Source organism: Tachypleus tridentatus, chromosome 12 (genome assembly GCF_004210375.1).
Source record: "Tachypleus tridentatus isolate NWPU-2018 chromosome 12, ASM421037v1, whole genome shotgun sequence".
NCBI classification, from domain to species: domain Eukaryota; kingdom Metazoa; phylum Arthropoda; class Merostomata; order Xiphosura; family Limulidae; genus Tachypleus; species Tachypleus tridentatus.
Window position 1 is genome coordinate 1,745,855 of NC_134836.1, and position 21,745 is coordinate 1,767,599.

At 31.2% G+C, this 21,745-nt stretch overlaps 1 protein-coding gene across 3 annotated transcripts in view; it reads left to right on the plus strand.

Annotated features, from left to right (window-relative positions):
* Positions 1–13,383, plus strand: part of LOC143234787 (uncharacterized) — a 71,063-nt gene extending 57,680 nt beyond the window's left edge. For all 3 annotated transcript variants that reach the window (XM_076472413.1, XM_076472411.1, XM_076472412.1), the window contains 5 exons: positions 1,313–1,486; positions 7,636–7,821; positions 8,611–8,781; positions 10,259–10,591; positions 13,145–13,383. In XM_076472413.1, the coding sequence (XP_076328528.1) occupies positions 1,313–1,486; positions 7,636–7,821; positions 8,611–8,781; positions 10,259–10,591; positions 13,145–13,311 (1,031 nt within the window). In that variant the 3' untranslated portion in view covers positions 13,312–13,383. The remainder of the gene's footprint in view (positions 1–1,312; positions 1,487–7,635; positions 7,822–8,610; positions 8,782–10,258; positions 10,592–13,144) is intronic.
* Positions 13,384–21,745: the final 8,362 nt, after the last annotated feature.

Genomic DNA, 21,745 nt, shown 5'->3' on the forward strand with positions numbered 1-21,745 from the left:
CATACCTTTTTACCACAGTATTTTTGTAGTTTATGCTCTATGTATGCTGTATTTGATGTAATCTCTGTTCACACTCCAGCCATGATTTATCTTGTCGCTTCCCTTTTGTTTTATTTCTGTGTTTACTAGTAAGTTGATATAGGTTTTTGTGGATTAACTGTGAGTGAGACAGCCTGCATATAGCTTTAATACTTTGGCACTTCGGTAGACTTAAAGCTTTTTAGGGCTTTTAATGTCTCCTACGAGACAAAATGGCTTACTTGTGTAATGTACTTAAAACCTACATTTCTGATAAAATGAGTTTTGTATAGATATAAAAACTAAGTGGACATTCCTGCATCTGAATGTCTTTGTAAGACAGACCTCCTCAGCACAGTCCCATGATGTTGGCAGTTAACTAATGATAGAAGTAGTGGGGGAAAAAAGGACCCAGCTTTTGGGTCCTACTGTTAACCAAAGTCTTTAGTTTCTTGTTCAATTCCAGGGGTAATCATTTTACTTTCAATATTTAAACTTTGTAACAGTCAGTTCTATCATCCAATTGATGAATATAATTGATTATTATCTAGTGGTTTGAAATTGATTAGTATGATTTGCAATTAACTAGTGGTGTTAAATATGTCATTTGTTATTAAATAGTAGTATGGAGTTTATGAATAAAATTCATCATGAATTGGTGGTGTCATGTTTATCATTACAATTCATCATAAACTAGTAGTGTGATGTTTATCATTAAAATTTGTAATGAACTAATTTTGTGAAGTTCATAAGTATGATTCATTATTAACTAGTTTTGTGAAGTGGTTTGTCTTGTACAGTGTGAGGTATTGTATTACTGTGGTGATTTGAGAAAAATTTATACAATATTACATACAACTTTTTCTCATGTTTTCTTTAGTTTTTTATTTCAATAGTTTTTCCATGAAAATGTTAACTCTGGAAATATCGATGGTCTCTGAAACACATTTCCCCAAATTAGTTGTGCACCAAACTGCTATTAGATCCATTATTTCACTGGTTACAGGGATTCTAATAAAATGCAAGTCAAATAAAAACATCATCTATATAATAATTAATCCCATAATTACTTCTGTGCATTTTAAATATAAATTTAGTGATTTCAACTAAATTTGTTGGTCTGCTCTTTCCTCTAAGTGTTGTAACAGACAAAAACAAATTTTTCAGTATTTTATAATATCAGGGTTAATATATTTTTTGACCCTACAAACAATTGTATATATTGTTTTTATTGAAAGAATTGGAGAATAACAAAGCCTATCATGCTTTATGTTTATCCAATTTGTATTTTCAGGTGAGAAGAGTAAGGTGTGGAAAGGAACAAGTCCTCTTCTTCTGGCTTGCAGGATAATGCTTGGGCAAGTGAAAGGTGCTGTTGATATCATCAAATTGTTACTGAAGCATGGAGCTGATCCAAATATACAAGATGAAGCAAAGTGTTCAAGCATAAACACTCCTTTAAAAGAAGGTTGGTAGAACTATTTCATTGAAGTAAAGGTAATTACATAACTGATGAATTATTAGAAGGTTTAATATGTAAGAACTGCATCTTGGCTTTTGATTAGACATGATAGATGTTATTATAATTTCTAGTACTACATTTTTATATATACTTTATAGAAAATAATTGTTTTAGTAGTTATTTATAAATATTACAGATTTTCTCCACATGGAAGTCTTTTTTTGTTTTGTTTAGAGGTAGTGAGTAGCTAGCTGTATCTGTACTAATGTTATAGATATATTGTAACTGTTTGTTTTCAGTGAATATTTCCTTTGCAAATGATTTTTTTCTCTGGCAACAGATGAATGTATCTTCAGGTGTACCTAACAGAGCGAATTTTGTTCTGTTTCTTGCTCTACTTCCCTGAAGTAGGTTTGTGTAAATGGAACTATTCTTTTTTTATGTTTGTTACAAAATGCTACAGGTTAAGACAGTGAGTTAACATACTACCTAATATCTTGTGGGTTTCTCCTGTACTCTGTTTAGTTTTGGAGATGATGTTTTAAACTCTGTGCACTTGTGCTCTGATAAAGAACTAATCACAGTATTTAGATAGAAACCAAAAATAGTCCTAATGAAACTATTCAACAAAATGTCATCTTAACCATGATGAAATATTCTTCAATCCAATGGTTCCTTTTTACTAGAGAAATATCTACAACTTGATGTATTTTATGCCAAACCAGTTAAATTGCTAGTCTAACCATCATGGAGCTTATAACTGTTATCTTTCATCTGTTAGCATGGATCTAGTATATTCCAAACTTGTGTGTTTTGTGCATTCAAATTATTTGAATTTTCAGTACAGAATTATTACGTATGCTAGCTTTCATCATTCCTATTTAATCAAATATCCATTTATCATCATCAGCATTTTCTTTTCTTTTTTTTCACGTATACACTGCTGACCAAAATCTTAAAGCCAATTCATTGGAACATAAAGAAAAAATATGCATTTTGCATTGTTAAACTCAACCACTTATTTGAGTAGAGCTTTGAAAGATGAAAATAAGAAAAGGGAAAATAAAAATAAAAAACTCTTTTAGCATTTAATATGGAAAATGTGAACACTATGAAATGAGCCTAAATACTAGCTGGTCAAAAGTTTAAGACCATACCAAAAAGAAGTCCTAAACAAGGTAGGAAATGCCCAACAAGAGGTCTCAGTAGTGAGTTGCACAGCCGTTATTACGAATAACTGCAAACATTCTCTTTGGCATAGTTGATATAAGTGTTTGCAGAAGGCTGGCTGGAATGTTATTCAAAGTGGCGAAGATGGCTTCACGAAGATTATGCACTGTTTGGAATTGATGTCCATTTCTATAGACTTCCCTTGGCATCCATGCCCAAACATTTTCAATGGGGGTCAGTTTGGATGAAAATGCTGGATGGTCCAAAATAATCACATTATTTGCCATGAAAAAGTCCTTTGTCCTGCAGGCATTGTGGATTGCAGCGTTGTCCTGCTGAAAGATCCAGTCATTTCCACACAAATGAGGGCCTTCAGTCAATAAGGATGCCCTTTTCAACATGCCAATGTAGCCAGCTGCTGTTTGACACCCCTTTATAACCTGAAGTTCCATTGTTCCATGGAAGGAGAAAGCATCCCAGATCATGATGGAACCTCCTCCTCTGTGTCGTATAGAAAATGTCTCCAGTGGGATATCCTTATTGTGCCAGTAACATTGGAAGCCATTTGGACCATCCAGGATAAATATTTTTCTCATCAGAGAACAAAACCTTTGTCCACTTTTCTACGTTCCATGTTTGGTGCTTTCTGGTTTGGAAGGAAGCATGGTCTTTGAAGACATTTACTGTTTTTAAAAACTTTCTCTCGTAGATACCGTCTTATTGTTCTTGAGCTGTATTCTGCGTCCATAAGGGCCTTAATCTGGTTCGACGATCGCCGGACAACCCGTCAGATGCTGCTGCTCAATGCCGGTGAAATTTTCTTGGGCCAACCACTTGAAATTCTCGTTCTATATTCCTCAAGGTCTTTTAAGAAATTTGCAACAGCAGTTTTACTACGCCCAATTTCACCAGCGATGGCACATTGAGAGAGACCTTGCTTTTGCAACTCGACAATTCTGCCACGTTCAAACTCTGTCAACTTTTTAGCCTTTGCCATGTTTTTACCCAATGTAACACAGGAAATGTCAGTGGGAGATGTTGACAACACTAATGCTTGAACACAAATGACTAAATTTCGTTACATGTTTCCCAATTAACACTTCGTTTCAGTATGGTCTTAAACTTTTGAGTATTTACTATTAAGCCTCATTTCATAGTGTTCACATTTTCCTTATTAAATGCTAAAAAAGTTTTTTATTTTTATTCTTTCTTTTCTTATTTTAATCTTTTGAAGCTCTACTCAAATGAGTGGTTGAATCTAACAATGCAAAATATTTTTTCTTTATGTTCATTGGCCTTAAGATTTTGGCCAGCATTGTATATATCATTACATGTTGTGACTTTGGGGAGAATATAATTTTTATAGTTTCCAATTTGGACCAATGTAATTTTATCTACATTAATAGTTTTATATTTACATTTTTCCTTCTTTTGATACATCCTCATTTCCTCTAAGACCTGACTTTTGTTGTAATGTCATTTTTTAAAAATAAATAGTTTTTAGTAATTCAATCTTGTTAATACTCACAAAATGCCTCTTCTGACCCATACTTTAAACTTGTTATATTTTAAGATCTTTTAAGATACAGAATTGAGTGCTTCTGTGTTTTCTGAGTATGATATATTATTTACTTACTGTGCATGTATTCTTCATGTGTGACACTTGAATTTTTACTTTTATTATTAATAGTCCAAAAACAAGTACATATTATTGATATCTTGTTGTGAATGTTTAACAACTAAGTTTATAGTTGAAACTGGCATGTTTTTGTGTGTCACTATCAAAGAAACCTTTGTTTCTTAGCTTGTGTCAATGAGAATATATCAGGTGATCTTTAAGTAATGTCTGATTTTAGGTTCAGAAAAAGAGAAAGGATTTCAAATGCTTTTAATGTTATTTAATCAATAATGTATATTCTATTATTATTAATTACTTTCTGCCAATGATTCACAAGCTTTTGTTTACCACTTCTATAAAATTCTTTTCCATCAAGATAGTTCTGTAAACTTCAGAATAGTTGGTAATCAGATGGGGTAAGGTCTGGAGAATAAGAAAGATTGGGAAGTTTTCCCAGTCTAGCTCTTCAATCTTTTCAGATGTGGTCCTTGCTGTTTGGTTCATGCATTATCCTGATGTAATACAACACCTTTACAATTGATCAAAGCAGGCCTCTTTTCTTTCTGTGCAATATTCATATGCTCTGACTGTTGACAATAGAAGTCTGATGTAATTGTTACATTGAGTGTCAGGAACTCAAAGTGGATCACACCAACAATATCTCACCAAATGCTTAACAAGATTTTCCTAGAATTAAGGTCCATTTTGGGCTGTGCTTTAACCAGTTTACCTGCACTAAGCCATTGTCTGTGGTGCTTAACATTTTTATAAAATATCAATTTTTTCATCTCCAGTCATTAACCTGTCCAAGAAAAGGTGAATTACGTTCATCAGAATGCAGAGAAGTGCGAATGTCCATTCTTGCTCTAAGGTTGGCTTCTGTCAAACCATGGGGGACCCATTTTCCAAGTTTTGACACCTTTTTAAACTGTTGCAGATGATGGTGAACTGTTGAATGAGTTAAATTAAGCTTTTGTGCTAGTTCTTTAACTGTTACAGCACAAGCTACATCAAATGCAGACAGCAGGAAGTAATTATTAAACTCAACAGGACAACCTGAACGTGGTGCATCACTTAAACTTTAGTCATTTGATCTGAACTTCTGAAATCACCTTTGACATTTCTTTTCATCGAGAGACTCTGCACCATAAACACCTTAAATCTTTCATGTAGTTTTTGCTGCACTATTGCTTTTTTTAAACTCATGAAGCATTATATGCCTAATGTGCTTGTCAGACACATCCATCTTCATAAGGGTTTATTTTATTAATGATCTGAAAAAGTGGAGTTGAGTTAGTTGCTTTTACTTGTCTGAACATTTATATACACATCCTACTACATATTTTAGTCATTAAAGTCTTCTAAAAAGACAGAAATGGTGATGCAGTTTCTATATTAAATTTTCAGTCATTACTTATGGGATGACATGATATAAGTATGCCTTAAAGATAAATCGGTTTTTGTTTTATCACTTTACTTTTTTACTTTGTGTAATCTCTTGGTACACACTGAAATCTAGACAAACTCTTTTTGAGTTATTGTTAAATGGTTGATGATAGACTCACTATTATCTCGAGATAATAACATATTGAAAGTGTTGCATATATGCATATATTTTAGTGAAATTAAATAATTTTATCTGAATGAAGTTAAATGAATAAAGAAAATCACGAGGAAGGACTGTGTTAAAACCAGCAAATCCCAACTTCTGGATAATTATATTATAACCATAAAATATTCAAGCCATAAAACAAAACACATTAGTATGAAATTTTTTAAATATGCTGCACATATTTAAAAAAAAAAGGGGATCCCAGGGTACGAGCTACAACATAGGATTATAAAATGTATCCAAGGTGGTGGAGGTGACTATGGTAGTAGTACCCACCCACATTCCAGTGGGGATACACTATCTAACAGTCTTAATCTCCAATTTGCTAGTCTCACATTAGAAAATTAGAAATTAGGAGAGGGAGATGTGGATGCTCAAGCCCACAATGTCCCACATCTGTATCACTTTTCACTACCTGCAGAGAGTTGTGAGAAAGTAACTGCTCTCCCAAGTTAGAATAAGAAAAAGTAAAAGATAAGCATATTCAGATATTGTAAAATTTGTAATAGATTACAATATTTTATATGAAGTTTATATACTGATAGGAAAATTAATAGCTGATGAATTTAATAAAAAATTTTAGATAAAATTATTAAATTATTCTGCAATAAATACAAAAAGAATAAAATCAGAGAAATTCTATAAAAAAATTACAAAAAGACTTTAGTTAAAATGAGGTCATGTAAGAACCTGGCACTACTTTATGTAGATGTACACCTTAAACTACATATAGAAACACGACAGTCACAGTAAACTATCACTTTGCTAATGCTATGTTAATTAGTGCCTCTGCCATATTGGGGGCAGAAATGCTAACTTCAAGAGGTAAGTTTTATCTTACCTCCAAATGGTAGTACATTGTTTTCAATTTTTTTATTATTTATTTATTTATTATTTTTCATCTTTTTGTGTTTATTTTTTTCTCTTTCTTATTCTATATCACCCTTCACTCTCTGCAGACAGTGAATGGTGATATAGATGTAAGACGTGGGGTTTATCACCCACATCTCGCTCTCCTAATTTCTAATTTTCTTATGTGAGTCTACCAAATTGGAGGTTAAGACTGATAGATGATGTATCTCCACCACAATGCAAGTCCTACTTCTTCAGTCACCTCCAAAACCTAGGATACATTTTATAATCCCACATTGTAGCTTGTGTCCTAGAATCCCTTTTTTAAAAAATGTGCAGCATATTAAATTTTTTTTTAATTAAAAAAATCATATTAATGTGTTTTTGTTTATGGCTTGAATATTTTATGTTTAAAATATATATGTGTCATTATGTGCAAGATTGTTCATAATATGGTCTTCATCTCATCTTTATTGTAAAGATTTTGTGTTACCTCACTTATTATTCCTGCCTTTTCATATTTAACTTTTCACCATTAATTTAATTAGGTTATAGTTATTCTACACAATCAATACTTAATCTTCTGATTCTGTTCTTTGATATCAGAATGTGATGTATTTGGTTATAGGGCAGTGTATGTAAGATGTTTAATTATTAATCCATATTCCCCAGTAAACTAGGGGGCTCATAACACTAAATTAGTTAGGAGGGATTAATAAATGGCATTAATATAGGTGTATGATGCAACATCTTGTGATTATTTCTAGTCACTAAGTTGTTTTCATTTGCAAATGAAAATGGTGTATGAGTATTTGTTTTTATTGTAAAAGTGTACAAATTGAAGTGTACATAATGGTACAGTGGGTATTTTCTGATGCTATAACTGAATGGATACACTTGCAGCTCTTGAACGTCGGTGTGACAGCAGGTATGTCGAAGAAGCTAAAGAAGCAGTCTACGCTCTTGTTTCTTCTGGTGCTCAGAGTGATTTGTCTACTGGCTTTGAACTTACCACCCCTCTTATTATTGCTTCACAGAATCTAGATATTGAATGTTTACAGATATTGTTATTTAGTATTGTTGACCCAGGTAAGTCTATAGCTTTTTTTAAGATAAAGTGCTCATTGTTTTAAGCTGAAGTTTATAATCCAATAATTGTTTTTTTTGTGTAAAAGTAAAAAAATATAACAAACCTTGAGATAAGTAAAATTATAAAGTGTCATCCTTTTTTATATATGTAAAATTATTTACAGCACCAAAACAAAGTGTGTTAATCACAGGTTTAATATACTATTTGAAAACTGTTAAGTAACTTGGCAATTTAGAAATTTCTTCAAAATTAATGATAATTTATTAGAGAATCCATGTTACTATTTATTTTTTGTACTTAATTATAATTAATTTATTGCCTGGTTAACTGATAATTTTAACAATAGAAGTTCCATAAAAATGGTGCTCTATGCATGAAAATATTCAGTAACTGCACATTTGTAAATTTTCCAAATGATGACTTTGACTTCCAAATAATATGCTATTCTTGTGACAGTTTTATGTTAATCATATCAAAGACATTCCTTTTCATGTTCTTATACAGCTTGAATAAACAAATATAGTATTTTAAATTGGATGCTACTTTTGTATTGTTATTGAACTAGTTTGTCAATATTAAATGTAATGATTTCTAATTTAAAAGCTGAAATTACTTAACTAGAGGTTGTATAATAGCAAGTGTCTGATATAGTTCAGCTGGAAAAAGATTAATGGTAGTGTGCTGATTTATTCAAAGTGTAGATAACAACATTGACTATTTCATAACATTTTAATGTGTGTGATTTTAGTGAAAAATTAATTTACTGAAGATTTGTGATATAATATCAGCTACCAGAGCAGCCAGTATTAACACACAGGGTGTTAGAAGATACGACACTGCTATGATTAGAGCCTGCAGCCATAGTTTAGAGAATCCAGAACAGGCAAAAGAAGTTGCTGCCTTGTTATTACAAAATGGTGCAGATCCCAACCTTGAAGCGAACTTGTTATTTGACTCGGGTAAAGTGTACTGAAATTTTAATATAAGAAGTACTTCTAACCAATCAGGAGTTCTTTCTTAAATTACAGTTGTTAAAGTTTGCAGCTTTCATTACATAATTTAAAAGTAGAATCACGTTAGTTACAATAAATTATTCTTTTATTCATTAGAAGCTGCTGAGTGCATTCGCATGTGTGTCACAGGTTAAGAAGAACCAATGGTTGTTATAACATGTTTATTAGGAAGGTAATAAAAGTTCATACCTGTAACACACAGGTAAGAGAAACTGGTAGTAATTTAATATTCAGTTGTTGCCAAGGAAGTAAAAGAGACAGGTAAGTGCTTCAAAATTTATTAGTAAAAGGTGGTTGATTTATTATCATAAAATATGGTACAGAATACATATAAGAAGTTTACTCACATTGTATTAATTATCATCATAAGGTAAATATAGCTAGTAATGCCTTAACACTTGTTACAAAATGGTAATGGAAATTGATAACTGTCTTAATTTCTGAGTAAACTTATGATGGATTTAACATCCATTATTAAAGGGTGCAAGTGGATATAGCTTAAAAATACTTTAATATCTGTTTTCAAACAGGTAAAGAAGAGCAATGGACTGTTCATGTCATTAAATAAAGAGGTACTAGAACTTTATAACTGTCTTAATATCTGTCATTAAAGAAACTGACTTTTGGCATCAATATTTAAGAAGTATGGGAACAGACCACTAGACAGTTATCAGATTCTTTTAACTTTAGTGTGAAAAACTTTAAGAGGGTTACCCAATTTCTTGCCACAACAGTAAAATATATCAAAGCCATTTTTTATAGGGATATTTTGATGAGTGTAAAATTCATCATTATGTTTCATTACATTCTCATACAGAGATATTAAGGTAATCATTGCTATCCATTATTTATTTTGTGTGTATTAATTTAAGTAAATATTGTCTTCTAGTACTTACTGTAAGAGATTTGTAAGTAATAGTATTAAAAGATTTTTAAAAAAAATTATCTATCCAATCCATCCTGCCACAGATATTTTTTTTATTTAAGTAGTTATCAGTGATGAATTTAAAATAGGCGTTACTTTCTAGTACCCATTCTGCTACAAGATTTAAGGTAACCATTAGTAACAAATGTAAAACAGACATAAGATTCCTTACTTCTTTAGTGAAGGATGTTAAGAAATTAATATTTTGGCTATATAGGATGATTTTACAAGCAGTTAACAATATTGCCTGGGTAACAAGAATTTTAATAGCATGTTAATGCCTGGATATCATTTTGTTTTTCAAAATTAGCATTGACTTTATACAGTAACCAACTGTAGATGATCAAAATATATAGCCTGTTTAAAGGAACTTGCTTGAAGGTTAGAAGTTCTTTAAGAACTTGCATATGTATTTTCACACACACATTCAAATTATCATACTTATATTTCAAAATAGGTATGAATATTGATAGGTTTCACCATATTCATTTCTTCCAGCCATAAGAAGTAGAAATAATGAATTACTGAACTTGCTGTTGGATCATGGAGCTAAATTAACTTCCAGCATGATTTCATGTCACATCGAGGAGAGTTTGGAAATGGTGGATCAGTTACTCTTATGGGGGATAGATCCATCTGTTTTCTTGTGTTTTGTAAATGAATGTTCAACCAACTGGATTTTTAATAATGCGGTGGCCTTGCTTGAAAAGTGTCTAAAGTTTTCTGGTATTACAAGAGAGATGTACTACCTTGTAAAACACCTGGTGGTTAAAGTGTTAAACAGTTGCATGGAGAGCCCTGAGCTGGAAAGTTTGCTGATTAAACCATTTGGTAGGTTCTTATATTATTTAAGAAAACTGTACTCTTTTGTATTTTAAAGGGTTGTAATTCTCAACAAAAGGTTTCACACATTTAGTAATTCTATACCAAACCATGGGGGCTAAGATAACAATAAATCTGACATAGTGTAAGGCACATATACATACAATATTAAACTTATGAAGTAATTAATGTAAGTCTTATGTACATATTATTAAATTTATGATGCTAATTACACAAAACTTGGACATTTTCCCTTACTTTCAAGGTTATAAGTTTTATTTAAGAATTAAGTCATGGATTTATAATGTGAGACTAAAGAAACTAGATAGGGACAAATTACAAGCAATTATTTCAAAATTTATCATTAAAGGGCCTTTGTAAAACATTAGAAAGTTTCTGTTATGACTAATGTTGAAATTCTTATATCAATTTATTATGGTGAATTTTATGTTTTAAAACTTGAAAAGTATAACCATTTCCTTCAATATTTAATTTTAAAAAATCTAAAAATTAAATTGCAAAAACTTGCAAAAATGCTTTGTTTGAATAAATAATTTGATCAGGCTTTGTGTCGTTACTTCAAAATTACATTGTATCTAACCAAACTTAAATAATGCATAATACAGTGTATCAGTGTTTGTTATAACAAAAAACCTGTTAGAGCTACTATTTTAGGATAATTACCACTTTTACTAATCATTAGTGAGCCAGACTTAGGAAATAGTTTTTGCAGGAAGTAATTTATGAGATACTATAATGTTTCACTTGTGCATCTTTATAGCTGTAGAAGTTATAATCTTTGATCAAACTATACATTTGTTCATCTTGGCATTTGATAAATATTATTATGCCACTATTTAACAAGTTACATGGGAACTAGATTTGAAATGGGGATGTGTTTGTGGTAAAATTTTGTCCTTCTGAAACAAAGCTTACATATATGCCTCCTTTTTAATATTTAATGTGCTTGTAAGCTAGAATTGTCATCCTTTAAAAATAAAATTCATTCATATGTCCACTTCAGTATCTAATGATTTACTTATGAAAAATATGGGTTAATCTTTAAAGTAAAGACTGTTTGTGTGTGTGTATGTGTTTTAATACTTTATGATTTACAAAATAAACAGGTTGTAGTTATATTTCAGGTAAGTTTTATGTGAAATTTAATGATGAGCTTTCAGAACCAAGATGGTGTGAAGATCATCATTGTGCTCATAATGTAAAACATTATAGTTTTTAAAATAAAATTATATATAGTAAAATTGATGGTGGATATAGCAGTTGGTCAGCTAAAGCAGTGTAAGGGCTTCATTGAACTAAAGATGTGTACGTGTCCTTCTCGTTATTTTGTGATTAGACCTCTGATCTGGTAGCTGTTAGGGTACTAAATCAAAAGTGTCAGTATGTTTATATCACTGTTTTATGATCATTTAATTATTAGAGAAAAACTGTATTTTCAGTATCTCTGTTTAAGTTTTAATAAAGTAAGTACAGTTTAATTTAGGTATAAAGGAATGATTTGGATCAGTAATGGAGCTCTCTCTGTTTGTGTAAGCAACAGATTTTCATTTTTAAGATAGTGGGAAGATTATAATTGTAATGAGCTTCATACTGTTTATAAAGCTTTACAGGTTTTAAAATTTAAAAAAATATTCTACAGTAAAATGTCTGGTTGTATATATTAGACAGCTCAAGCAGTGCTTAATTTTTAGCTTGTATAATTAATTTCAGGTATTATTTTCTTTACAATACACAGAAAAAAAGGGGGGGGGGCAAATATGTAAAAATATATACAAAAGCAAGTCAAAAATTATCATACCATGCTTAAGTTTAAGCTTAAAAGTGAGGCTGGGTAAATCAAAAGATTTTATATTTGATGAAACTCTGGAATTGTAATTCTTCGTAACTTGTAACATAATTAACTTGAGATACATAACTTTCTTAAAGTTATAATTGAAGACCAGTCTAACTATGGAAGAGGGTTTATTGAACTGAGATTCACTCTAGTTACAGCAAATTGCAGTCAGCTGTGATCCACTAAGTTTATATACAGTGAAGGTTTAGTCAGCTGAAATCCAGTGTGGTTGCAGTTAAAGTTTAGTTTTCTGATGTCCAGCATCATTGGGATTAACTGCAGTTCTCTTGGTATATCAGAGATTTGGTTAATTATGATTTGGTGGTGTGTGTGCTAAGAGTTTTTTTGAAATGATATTCAGATTTTTGAGTATGAACAAAAAATGGCTTTTTGTAGAAAAACATAAGTGAAGGTTTGGTCAATTGAAATCCATAGTGGTTATAATATGCTTTTTTTTTATTCCAGCTGAGTAATTTTTTTCAAATTACTTGTAGTCATGATGTGATGCATTATCATGTTTCCCATTCATAAATGAATTAAAAGTAACAATTTAACCACTGAACTCATACTGAGTTAAATGTTCTGTTATGATCTTAATAAATGACACCTTGTTTCCAACAGGATTTCTGTTATAAAATTTCTTTGAGTGCAAGTAAACTTGGTATTTTGTAAGCTGTTAATGTAGAAGTTCTGTTTTATATTTTCAGACAACATAAGCAGACTTCAAGAATTGTGCAGAGTAAAGATCAGACAGCATCTCCATATCATTCACAGTTGTAAGATTGAACATTTTATTGCAGAGCTTCCGTTACCCCAACATGTAAAATCTTATCTTTCTCATTCAGGGCTTGAAGGAGAAATGGGATTTGTTTAAGGAGTTACTGAGAGGAGTCCCTCAGGTTGGGAGTTTTAAATAAATTTTGGTTCAGACTTTTGAAAAGACAAATGTATTGATGTGAGATATAGCTTCATATGTTTCCATTATCTTTGAAGTTAGTTGGGTGACAAAAACTTATCTCTGAAAACACAAACTAATCATATTTCTGTTATGAGATAGATGCATGCTTGTTTTACACAAAGAAAAGTTTTAAAGTGCACATTTATTCTTGTTTAATAAATTAATACAAAAATAAATGAACACTTCCAGTAATCATTTTAAAAATACTTGTTATTATATATAGTATTACACCAGACTTTAAACATATAGAATTGTTTGAAAATGTACAGACCTACTGAGTGACATACATACTCAGTGATGATTATAAAGTCATAAATCTTTATACGTATATTTTTATATTTAGTAAATGTGTGTATTACTATTTCTTCCTACAACACTAGCTATAAAACAAAAGAAAGATGTCATGAAAGGTTATTGCATATAGTTAAAATAGTTTTATAAATGTAACTTTATTATCTGATCTTTATATACTTGGATTTTTCAATGAGATTTAATTGATGATGATTTGTTTACTTTTGACCATCTAATTTAAGCTAAAAGACCAATCAGATTTTTTTTTAAAATATTTTTGTCTGGAGAAGTTTCTTAGAATTAAACATATTCAACTTGGAGTTTATAGTGATGCTCCTTAAAGTCTAAGGAATTGGAACATGGAATGAGAACTCTGAAAGATTATTGGCTTTGTGGGTAAGTCTCCAAGATGCAAAAACTAGTTGAAATATAAATAACAACGACTAGCTTAACAGTGTTACTAAACGTTTTCTTTGGGTTGGTAACATTTTTTTGAAGTGAGGTTACTTAATGCCTAAAACAAATAAGGTGTTAATGTACAACAAATTATAGTTAGTTACAAGTTACACCCTTGTGCAAATTAATTGAAACAAGACAGAAAATTATGATTTTTTCAATTTTTTGTGTTTTATTTTGAGAATCCAAAAATTACCCACAAATTAATACATGATATGACTGCCTTTATTTTTCAAAAAATCATTAATCTGCTTTGGCATCGAGTCCACAAGTTGACTGCAATCTTTACTAATTTTTGGATTGCGGTACCACACCTATTTTATGGCCTCAATTAGCTTATCTTTTGTAGTACAGTCTTTTCCCCAAAGTCTTTCTTTACAAATTGCCCAAATATTTACAATAGGATTTAAGTCCAGAGAGTTTCCAGGCCAGGCCATTCCAGCACCTTTATTTGCATTGTAGTCATAAAATTCTTCACAAGTTTCAATGTGTGGCACAGAGCCAGATGTTGCTGAAAAATGCCAGATCCATCTAGAAATCTCTTTTTCAATTCTGGAACAACTCTCCTCTGCAAAACTTCGATGTACTATGGTCCTTGCATCATACCTTCTATGATATGTAAGCCTCTGATGCCATAGTAACTGAAAAAGCCCCAAAACATCTTTTTCAAGGGATGTTTTACAAACTGATTGATCTGAGATTCTCGAAGTTTCTCATCTGGAGATCTGCGAACATGCAGACTTCTTTGACCCTGTATGAAGAAATGAGTCTCGTCACTGAATAACACCTTCCTCCATTGTTCTTGCATCCAGTTCTTGTACTTCAGACACCATTGATACCGTTTTTTCTTCATTGAGTTGGTAAGAAGTTGTTTTGACTGGTCTCCTTGCCCATCTAACGCAATTTTGAATGATGTAATATTCCTTAAAATTTCGTCATATATCCCAAAAATAGATTGACCGTACTGCAAAACACAGCTAATGATGCCGTCTGTGTGAAAAAATGACTATTAAAGGAAATCAACGGGTCCAGCAAGCCTACACTGGCCACCATACTGAAGATATTGTAAATTGACCATTTGTTTCAATTAAGTTGCACAAGGGTGTACATAAAGCACTATAAAATATAATAAAATCTTTAATCCTTTGCTTCATGGCATACTATAGCATCTCGTAAGAATAACCCTGCAGTATTCTTGTGTTCCATAAGCTTTCAAGATATTTGATGCAGTTGTTAATTGTATAAGAATGATACTCTATGTTCGGTGTTGTTCTTGAAACTTCTTCCTCCACAATCAGTCATGCTCATTTTATGTCCTTGATTATTACTTCACAATGCAATTTCCATTCTAAAATCCTTTCAATAAAGGTGGTAAGGTTTACTTAGACCAGTGTTTCTCAGTTTTTTTCAATATCAAAGACTGGCTGTCTTACTCCGTAAACTGTTGCAGACCAATAAGATGCAAAAACAAGGAAAAACATAATTTACGTTGGACTATTCTATCAGTTTTTATTTTTGTGAAATCCCACAAACTGACAAGATGGTTATGATGGACTACTGCAAGTCCTTGGACTGAAAAACACAATGAGACTATACACACTGACAGACTGTGGAATGAACATTGTCTTCTAAAACCAAGTTTAAGCACATCAAAGAAACTAGAGTTGAAGAGAGTATATGGTTGAATGGATTGGTGTTATTTCAATTTTTGCAGCCAAATTTCTCAGTGAAACAACTGATCATTTCAAACTTTGGCTGGAAGCTCATGTGCCTTTGTCAATATGAAATCATTATTTTGATAGGCTTCATTGCGATTGCATTTTTGGATAAGAAGACTATTTTGTAACCATAACTTTCTCTTTGTGAGTAAGGCTGTTATTTTGAAGGTTATCCACTTTGTTAGAGAACACAATGAAAATTCTGTTCTTCAATATGTTTGGTTCTTTGACTCTGTAGTATTTAAAAATCTTGCTATATGAATATCCTTTCTTGGAAAGAGCTGTCATACTACTGAAGCCATAACTCTATTGTGGTGGAGTTGCTCTATCATATTTTTGGAAAATGACTGTGTACCATAACATAGCTTGGAACTTAGTACTATATGGGTAATGAATGCGTAGTAAGTGTGATGTTCACTAAGTTCTGGCAACATGTTTACTGAACTTGTACTTTTAAGATGGCTGTTTGAGACTAAAATCTTAAGGAATAGAATAAGTCATGAATGATTGTCATTTAATTTATTGTAACCGTATATAACTTAAAGGTTAAATGTTGATGTTACTGTTACCTGTGAAGGTTTATTTAGACTGAGTCAGAATAAATTACAGCATGTATATTTATTACTTTTTCAGACTGATAAGTGGGTAACAAGGTTGACTCTTTAAGTATTGTGGTGAAATAATTTCAGATGAGGAGTGAATCAGGTTATTAATTTTTTTATGGTAGAACAAACCAGATCTTTTATAACTGGGATCCCCTTTCATCATCTCATAAAAGTTGCAACCATCTAATTTATACACACAATTTATTTTCAAGTTAAAAGAATAAAAAACTGTAATTCATCTTTCAATTGAGATCCCTCAGTGACCCTTCTCAAAAAAAAGAAAGAAAAAGTAATGAACACAGATAAGGTATTTCCATTTTGTATCTATGGCAAAGCTTTAAAGACAGCTGCTGTCCTTGAATTTGAGCTACTGACTAAAGGGAGGAGCAGCTAGTCAGCAACACCCAACCTCCCATTGTCTCCTCTTAAAGTTTGATTGTCACTCTTATAATGCACCCAAAGCTTAAAATGTATGAAGTATTTTGTGATTTAATACATATGCAAATCTGGCTCAGTCTGAAGGCTAGAGCTCCACCCTCTTGCTAGCCTGCACCCACTACAGGTTGAACATACCTGCACTAAGTTAATTGTTCTATATCATTTTAGGTAAAATGGTAAATTTAGTTGTACATAAGAATTTCAAATATATAGAATTGACCTAGTTCTGTTGAAACTGTATGAAAAATCAAATGCAAATTAATATTTCAAGATTTTAAAATAGTTATGCCTGGTAAAATTGTAAATATACTCAAATAGTGTTTTTAATAATAAAGTCTAGTTGAGACAATTCATTCAAAAAATGTACTGTCACCTTAACTCTAGGAAGGATTTAAACAACTAAGATTTCTGGCAGGTCAAGTAACCACTGTTTGGTAAATTTAACTCATTTAAAAATAACTATGACATGTAATGTAAATAATGATTTCAAAATACTACAATTAAGTTAGATGAAAATTTCATTAGTTTAACAGCTTAGAATTAAGTCAGTTAATGCTGTAAAGTAAGCACGTAGATACTAAACATTTAAACTACTACCTTAATTAATATAATGGTATACTAAGTTTGAATAAGGATTTCAACAATTAGTACATGTAGGAATTTCACAGTTTGATAACTTTGGTCAGGTAAAAGTACATGGTTTTCTTTATTCCTTCTTTAGTGTTACATTGTTATTTAATGCACATAAAGTGATTCTTCTCTTTTAAACTAAATGCATGGTTAATGCATGTACACCATGAAATTTAAATGTTTAACCAAATGTCAGGTTTATATTCAAATAATGGAATCCTAAGCTGTTTTGAATAGGAATCTGACTGTTAGCAGTAAAGGTAATCAGATGATCTTTTAGGTACAAACAGACTAGACTGAGATGACTAATTAACGGGTGCTTCCATATTGACTTCTTAACTGTCAATCTAATTCTAGGAAAAAGGTTTTATCTTCACGTTGTTGCTTGTATGTATTTTTGAGTTAGCTATTAATTTTTTTTAGGTATAAAGAAGATTTGAATTTGTGGGTTTGCAAAATAATATAATAAAACAGATTTTTGAGTGTTGCATTTTTTTGTGTTTGTTATAAGCACATTCCAGAATGGGTCTGAAAAAGTGGAGACTGAAACTGTTGGTTACTGTGGAATTTGTAGACTAAGGGGGGAGGCATACTTTAAAATCCAGTAGTGAAGTTGATAATGCCATACCAGAGAAAGTCAAACCTAATTAAAAATCTTTGAATTCAACTTTTGGCAGGAGTAGTTTTTTTTTCTTAGAAACTGTAGCCCAGGTGTAAGTAGAAAGAGATGAGCAATCTTGCACTGTATTAACAGACAGACCTATTCCAATATGGTTCATATTGTTTATGTTGAGTTAGTTAATTCTTAGTTAAGTCAAAATGGAAGATTGGGTTAGTTTCTCAATTTTTTAAATACTTTGTTCCTAAAGTAGACATCTCACAAAATCTCTACTGGGATAACTGTTCCAGTGTCATAAGATTGGTAAATAAATTTTTTTTCGAGATTTTTTTTTATCAGTTTATCTTCAAAGCTTACACTCTACCAAACAATTTATTTACAAGATGGCCAATACAGTACGTCATTATATGAAACTTGAAGTTTACGTTTTTGGAAAAACTATTTGAATTTGAGAAGAGATTAACTTAAACACTAAACAAAAATTAAGATATTATTTAACCTTTAGCTTATTCAAAATACTTATGATTAATATATCTTTATTCAGCTATGTTCAAGTAATTTGTTTAACATTTCAGGATACATTACCTGTATTTAGCTATTCTACAATAACATGATCACCCTGTTGTGAATTAAGCTTAATCTTATTTTTTGGCAATCTCTCATGGTAAAAATTAATGTGTTATTCTCAAACAAAGTGATAACTTGAGAAACTCTTAACTGAATTCTCTAAGTCTGATGAAAGATACCACTTCTGTTTTGTTTTTTTTTAATTGTGTCTAAGTTAAAAGTAAACTTTATTATTAACAAGAAAGTGAGGGATGCACAGGATCAATAGACATCTGTTAACTAGGTTAAGGCTTGTAGCTTATTTGTGTGCTTGTTAATTGTTCTTAACCTTGTGGGCATGGGTAGGAATAAAAGAATGCATGCCATAATCTTTTAATAGAATGCTATTCAAAATAGCATTATATATGTGATGTAAAAGTTATCAACTATTCAATTAACCCTACATTGCTGATTCACAGACAATTCTTAGTAAAGGATAATAAATATCAAATATAATATATAGGAATACTGAAGAAAAAACAAACACTATAGATATACATTTTGGAAATCCTAGAGGTTATGCAGATGTACAATGAACAAAAGTATTTTTAGCCTTAACATGAACATCAATTTGCACTCTGACGTATCAGAATCTGAATCAGACTGGCAATGTTGATTCAGACATATTCTAAGAACAAATGCTTTAAAGCATCTAATATTTGTATAAAACAAACTTACAAGTTTTATATATTTACTTAAAGCTTGCAACATTTTTATGTAGGTACAAATAGTAAATTCAGAATTACAGTTATTCATTCTTCAATATGAGGTCAGTCCAATGGAACAACCTCATGCACATTTGGTTAAAGCTGGCTCCAAACTAAAAGAGTAAGCATTATATACAAGATTATACAATACAATCCCAATTAGTGCTTATCCACTACCCATAGTGCTAATGGTAATTACAAAAGAAAAATAAGGTAGGAGACATCCCAAAAGCATCATTTGATCTGGAAGTGGAAAAACACTAAACTTTGTCTGAAGGAGAAAGACAGAGATGAACAGGTAGCTGGTGTGAAAAGAATTTAGCCACATTCCCTAACCAAGGTCTTATTGTCAAAACACAGTTAGAAATGTGCATGTACAAATGATTTTGAAAATTCTAAGTGAGTCTGACATGTTCACCTCAGTAAACTAATAAAAAGACAAAACAGCAAATGTTTTGATAGTACCCACTTCCCCCCCTTCAAGCTGCCCAACTCATTCCTAACCTTAAACTTTAAAATCCAATGAAACAAATAACATGTTCACATTGGTCATGAAACAGTTGAAAAATTATCTCAATCCCTCCTGTGAAACATGTGATGCCACATATAAATATGACAGACAACACAGTCCTTTAACAAATAAATAATTCAGGTTCAATCAGAAATCCCAGTAATACAAAAAACATTTTAAAAAGATTAATTCATTTAATTAAGATATGGTTGGTTATGTATCAAATGTGTATACACTTGTGCTCTGCTCTACATGTTAGATTTGTTGGTTGTATATTATTGAGATACAGGTTGGGGCAATTTCAAAGAAATACTTTGTGCCACATTCATGCTTAGTAGTACAGTATCATGTTTTAAAAGTAGTTCGTATTGAAACAAATGTTAATAAACTGTTTGGTTGAACCTGCATGCTTTTAGAATATTTCAATCTCCATGATGGAGACAATTAAATCCCAACTGAATTAACTACTCGGTTCACTAAATTTATCACTGGAATGACACAAGCAACTGTGTGCAGATTTCATTTTCTACAAATAATCTAAATAAAAATATCCTGAATTTCTCCTCATGATGTAGCATAAGCTTATTTCTTCAATAAAAATTCATTACCTGTCAAATATTACACTACAAAAATTGAAAATATTTTTCACCAGCATCAGTGAAAATATTAGCTGCATCATATCCTTCAATAATGATTCACAAATAGGTAATCACAGTTTACTTCATATATTCTTACCTCATTTATACATTGCTTTATAGTTGTGTTCTCTGTGTAGTTCATTTATATTATACTAGTTCATATAATATTATATTATATTAGTTAATGTTCATAAATGTACACAACACCAAACACACACATCTCAACATAACATATCATCATGCATAATACTAACAGCATCAGAATACCTCTGACTTACCAATAGCAACCAAAACAGGCTACTTCTATGGTAGTTACATGATACCCCACATGTAATTACCATAATTAAAACTCATCTGCCATTTTTTTATCCAACCAACTAAGTGATCTAAATCCTTTTGTAAAACAGCAACATCTACATAGTCAGTAATATTCCAAGTGTGGCCTAACCAGTGACCTATACAAATTTATTCACATGTCCACTTTAACATCAAGTATTATTTATCTACTGCATGGTTAGTCTGATGTCCATAGGAAATGACACCAGCATTAATCTTGCTATCCACACATACCAAACCAGGTATGCTTTCAGACTACATGAATTTAAGTGAAATTATAAATATGATCATGACACAAGTGGTCTTTTTTGTAATAATCATCTATCCAGGTCATACTTCATACTCGTACACACGTAGACAAAATGAGAATCTAATAGGTAAACAAGAAATTATGACAAAGTTACTTTTGCCATCATAACATAGAAATAAACTAAATTTCACATTTTTTATTTAACTACTGCTATCTAGAGATTGTAAAAACAATTTAGTAACACCACACAAACATAAAGACTAACTTCCAAAATCCAGCAAAAGTATACAAATGTTAGATTTATAGTCTGTTTCATATACAGAGGAAGTGGAAAGGTGGGGGACAGACCTGTTAACAACTTTAAGACTTAAATAATACTAAGTGTCTGCATTTTACCATGTATGTTTTAGGAACTGCTCCATTTGAAGTATATAAAACCACATCACTAGAAAATTAACGTTTAAATCTCATAAGCATTTTACTCCATACTCTCTCGGTAACTGTTGCTTTCTCTGCTTTGTTATGTTAATTTATTAATGTATTAC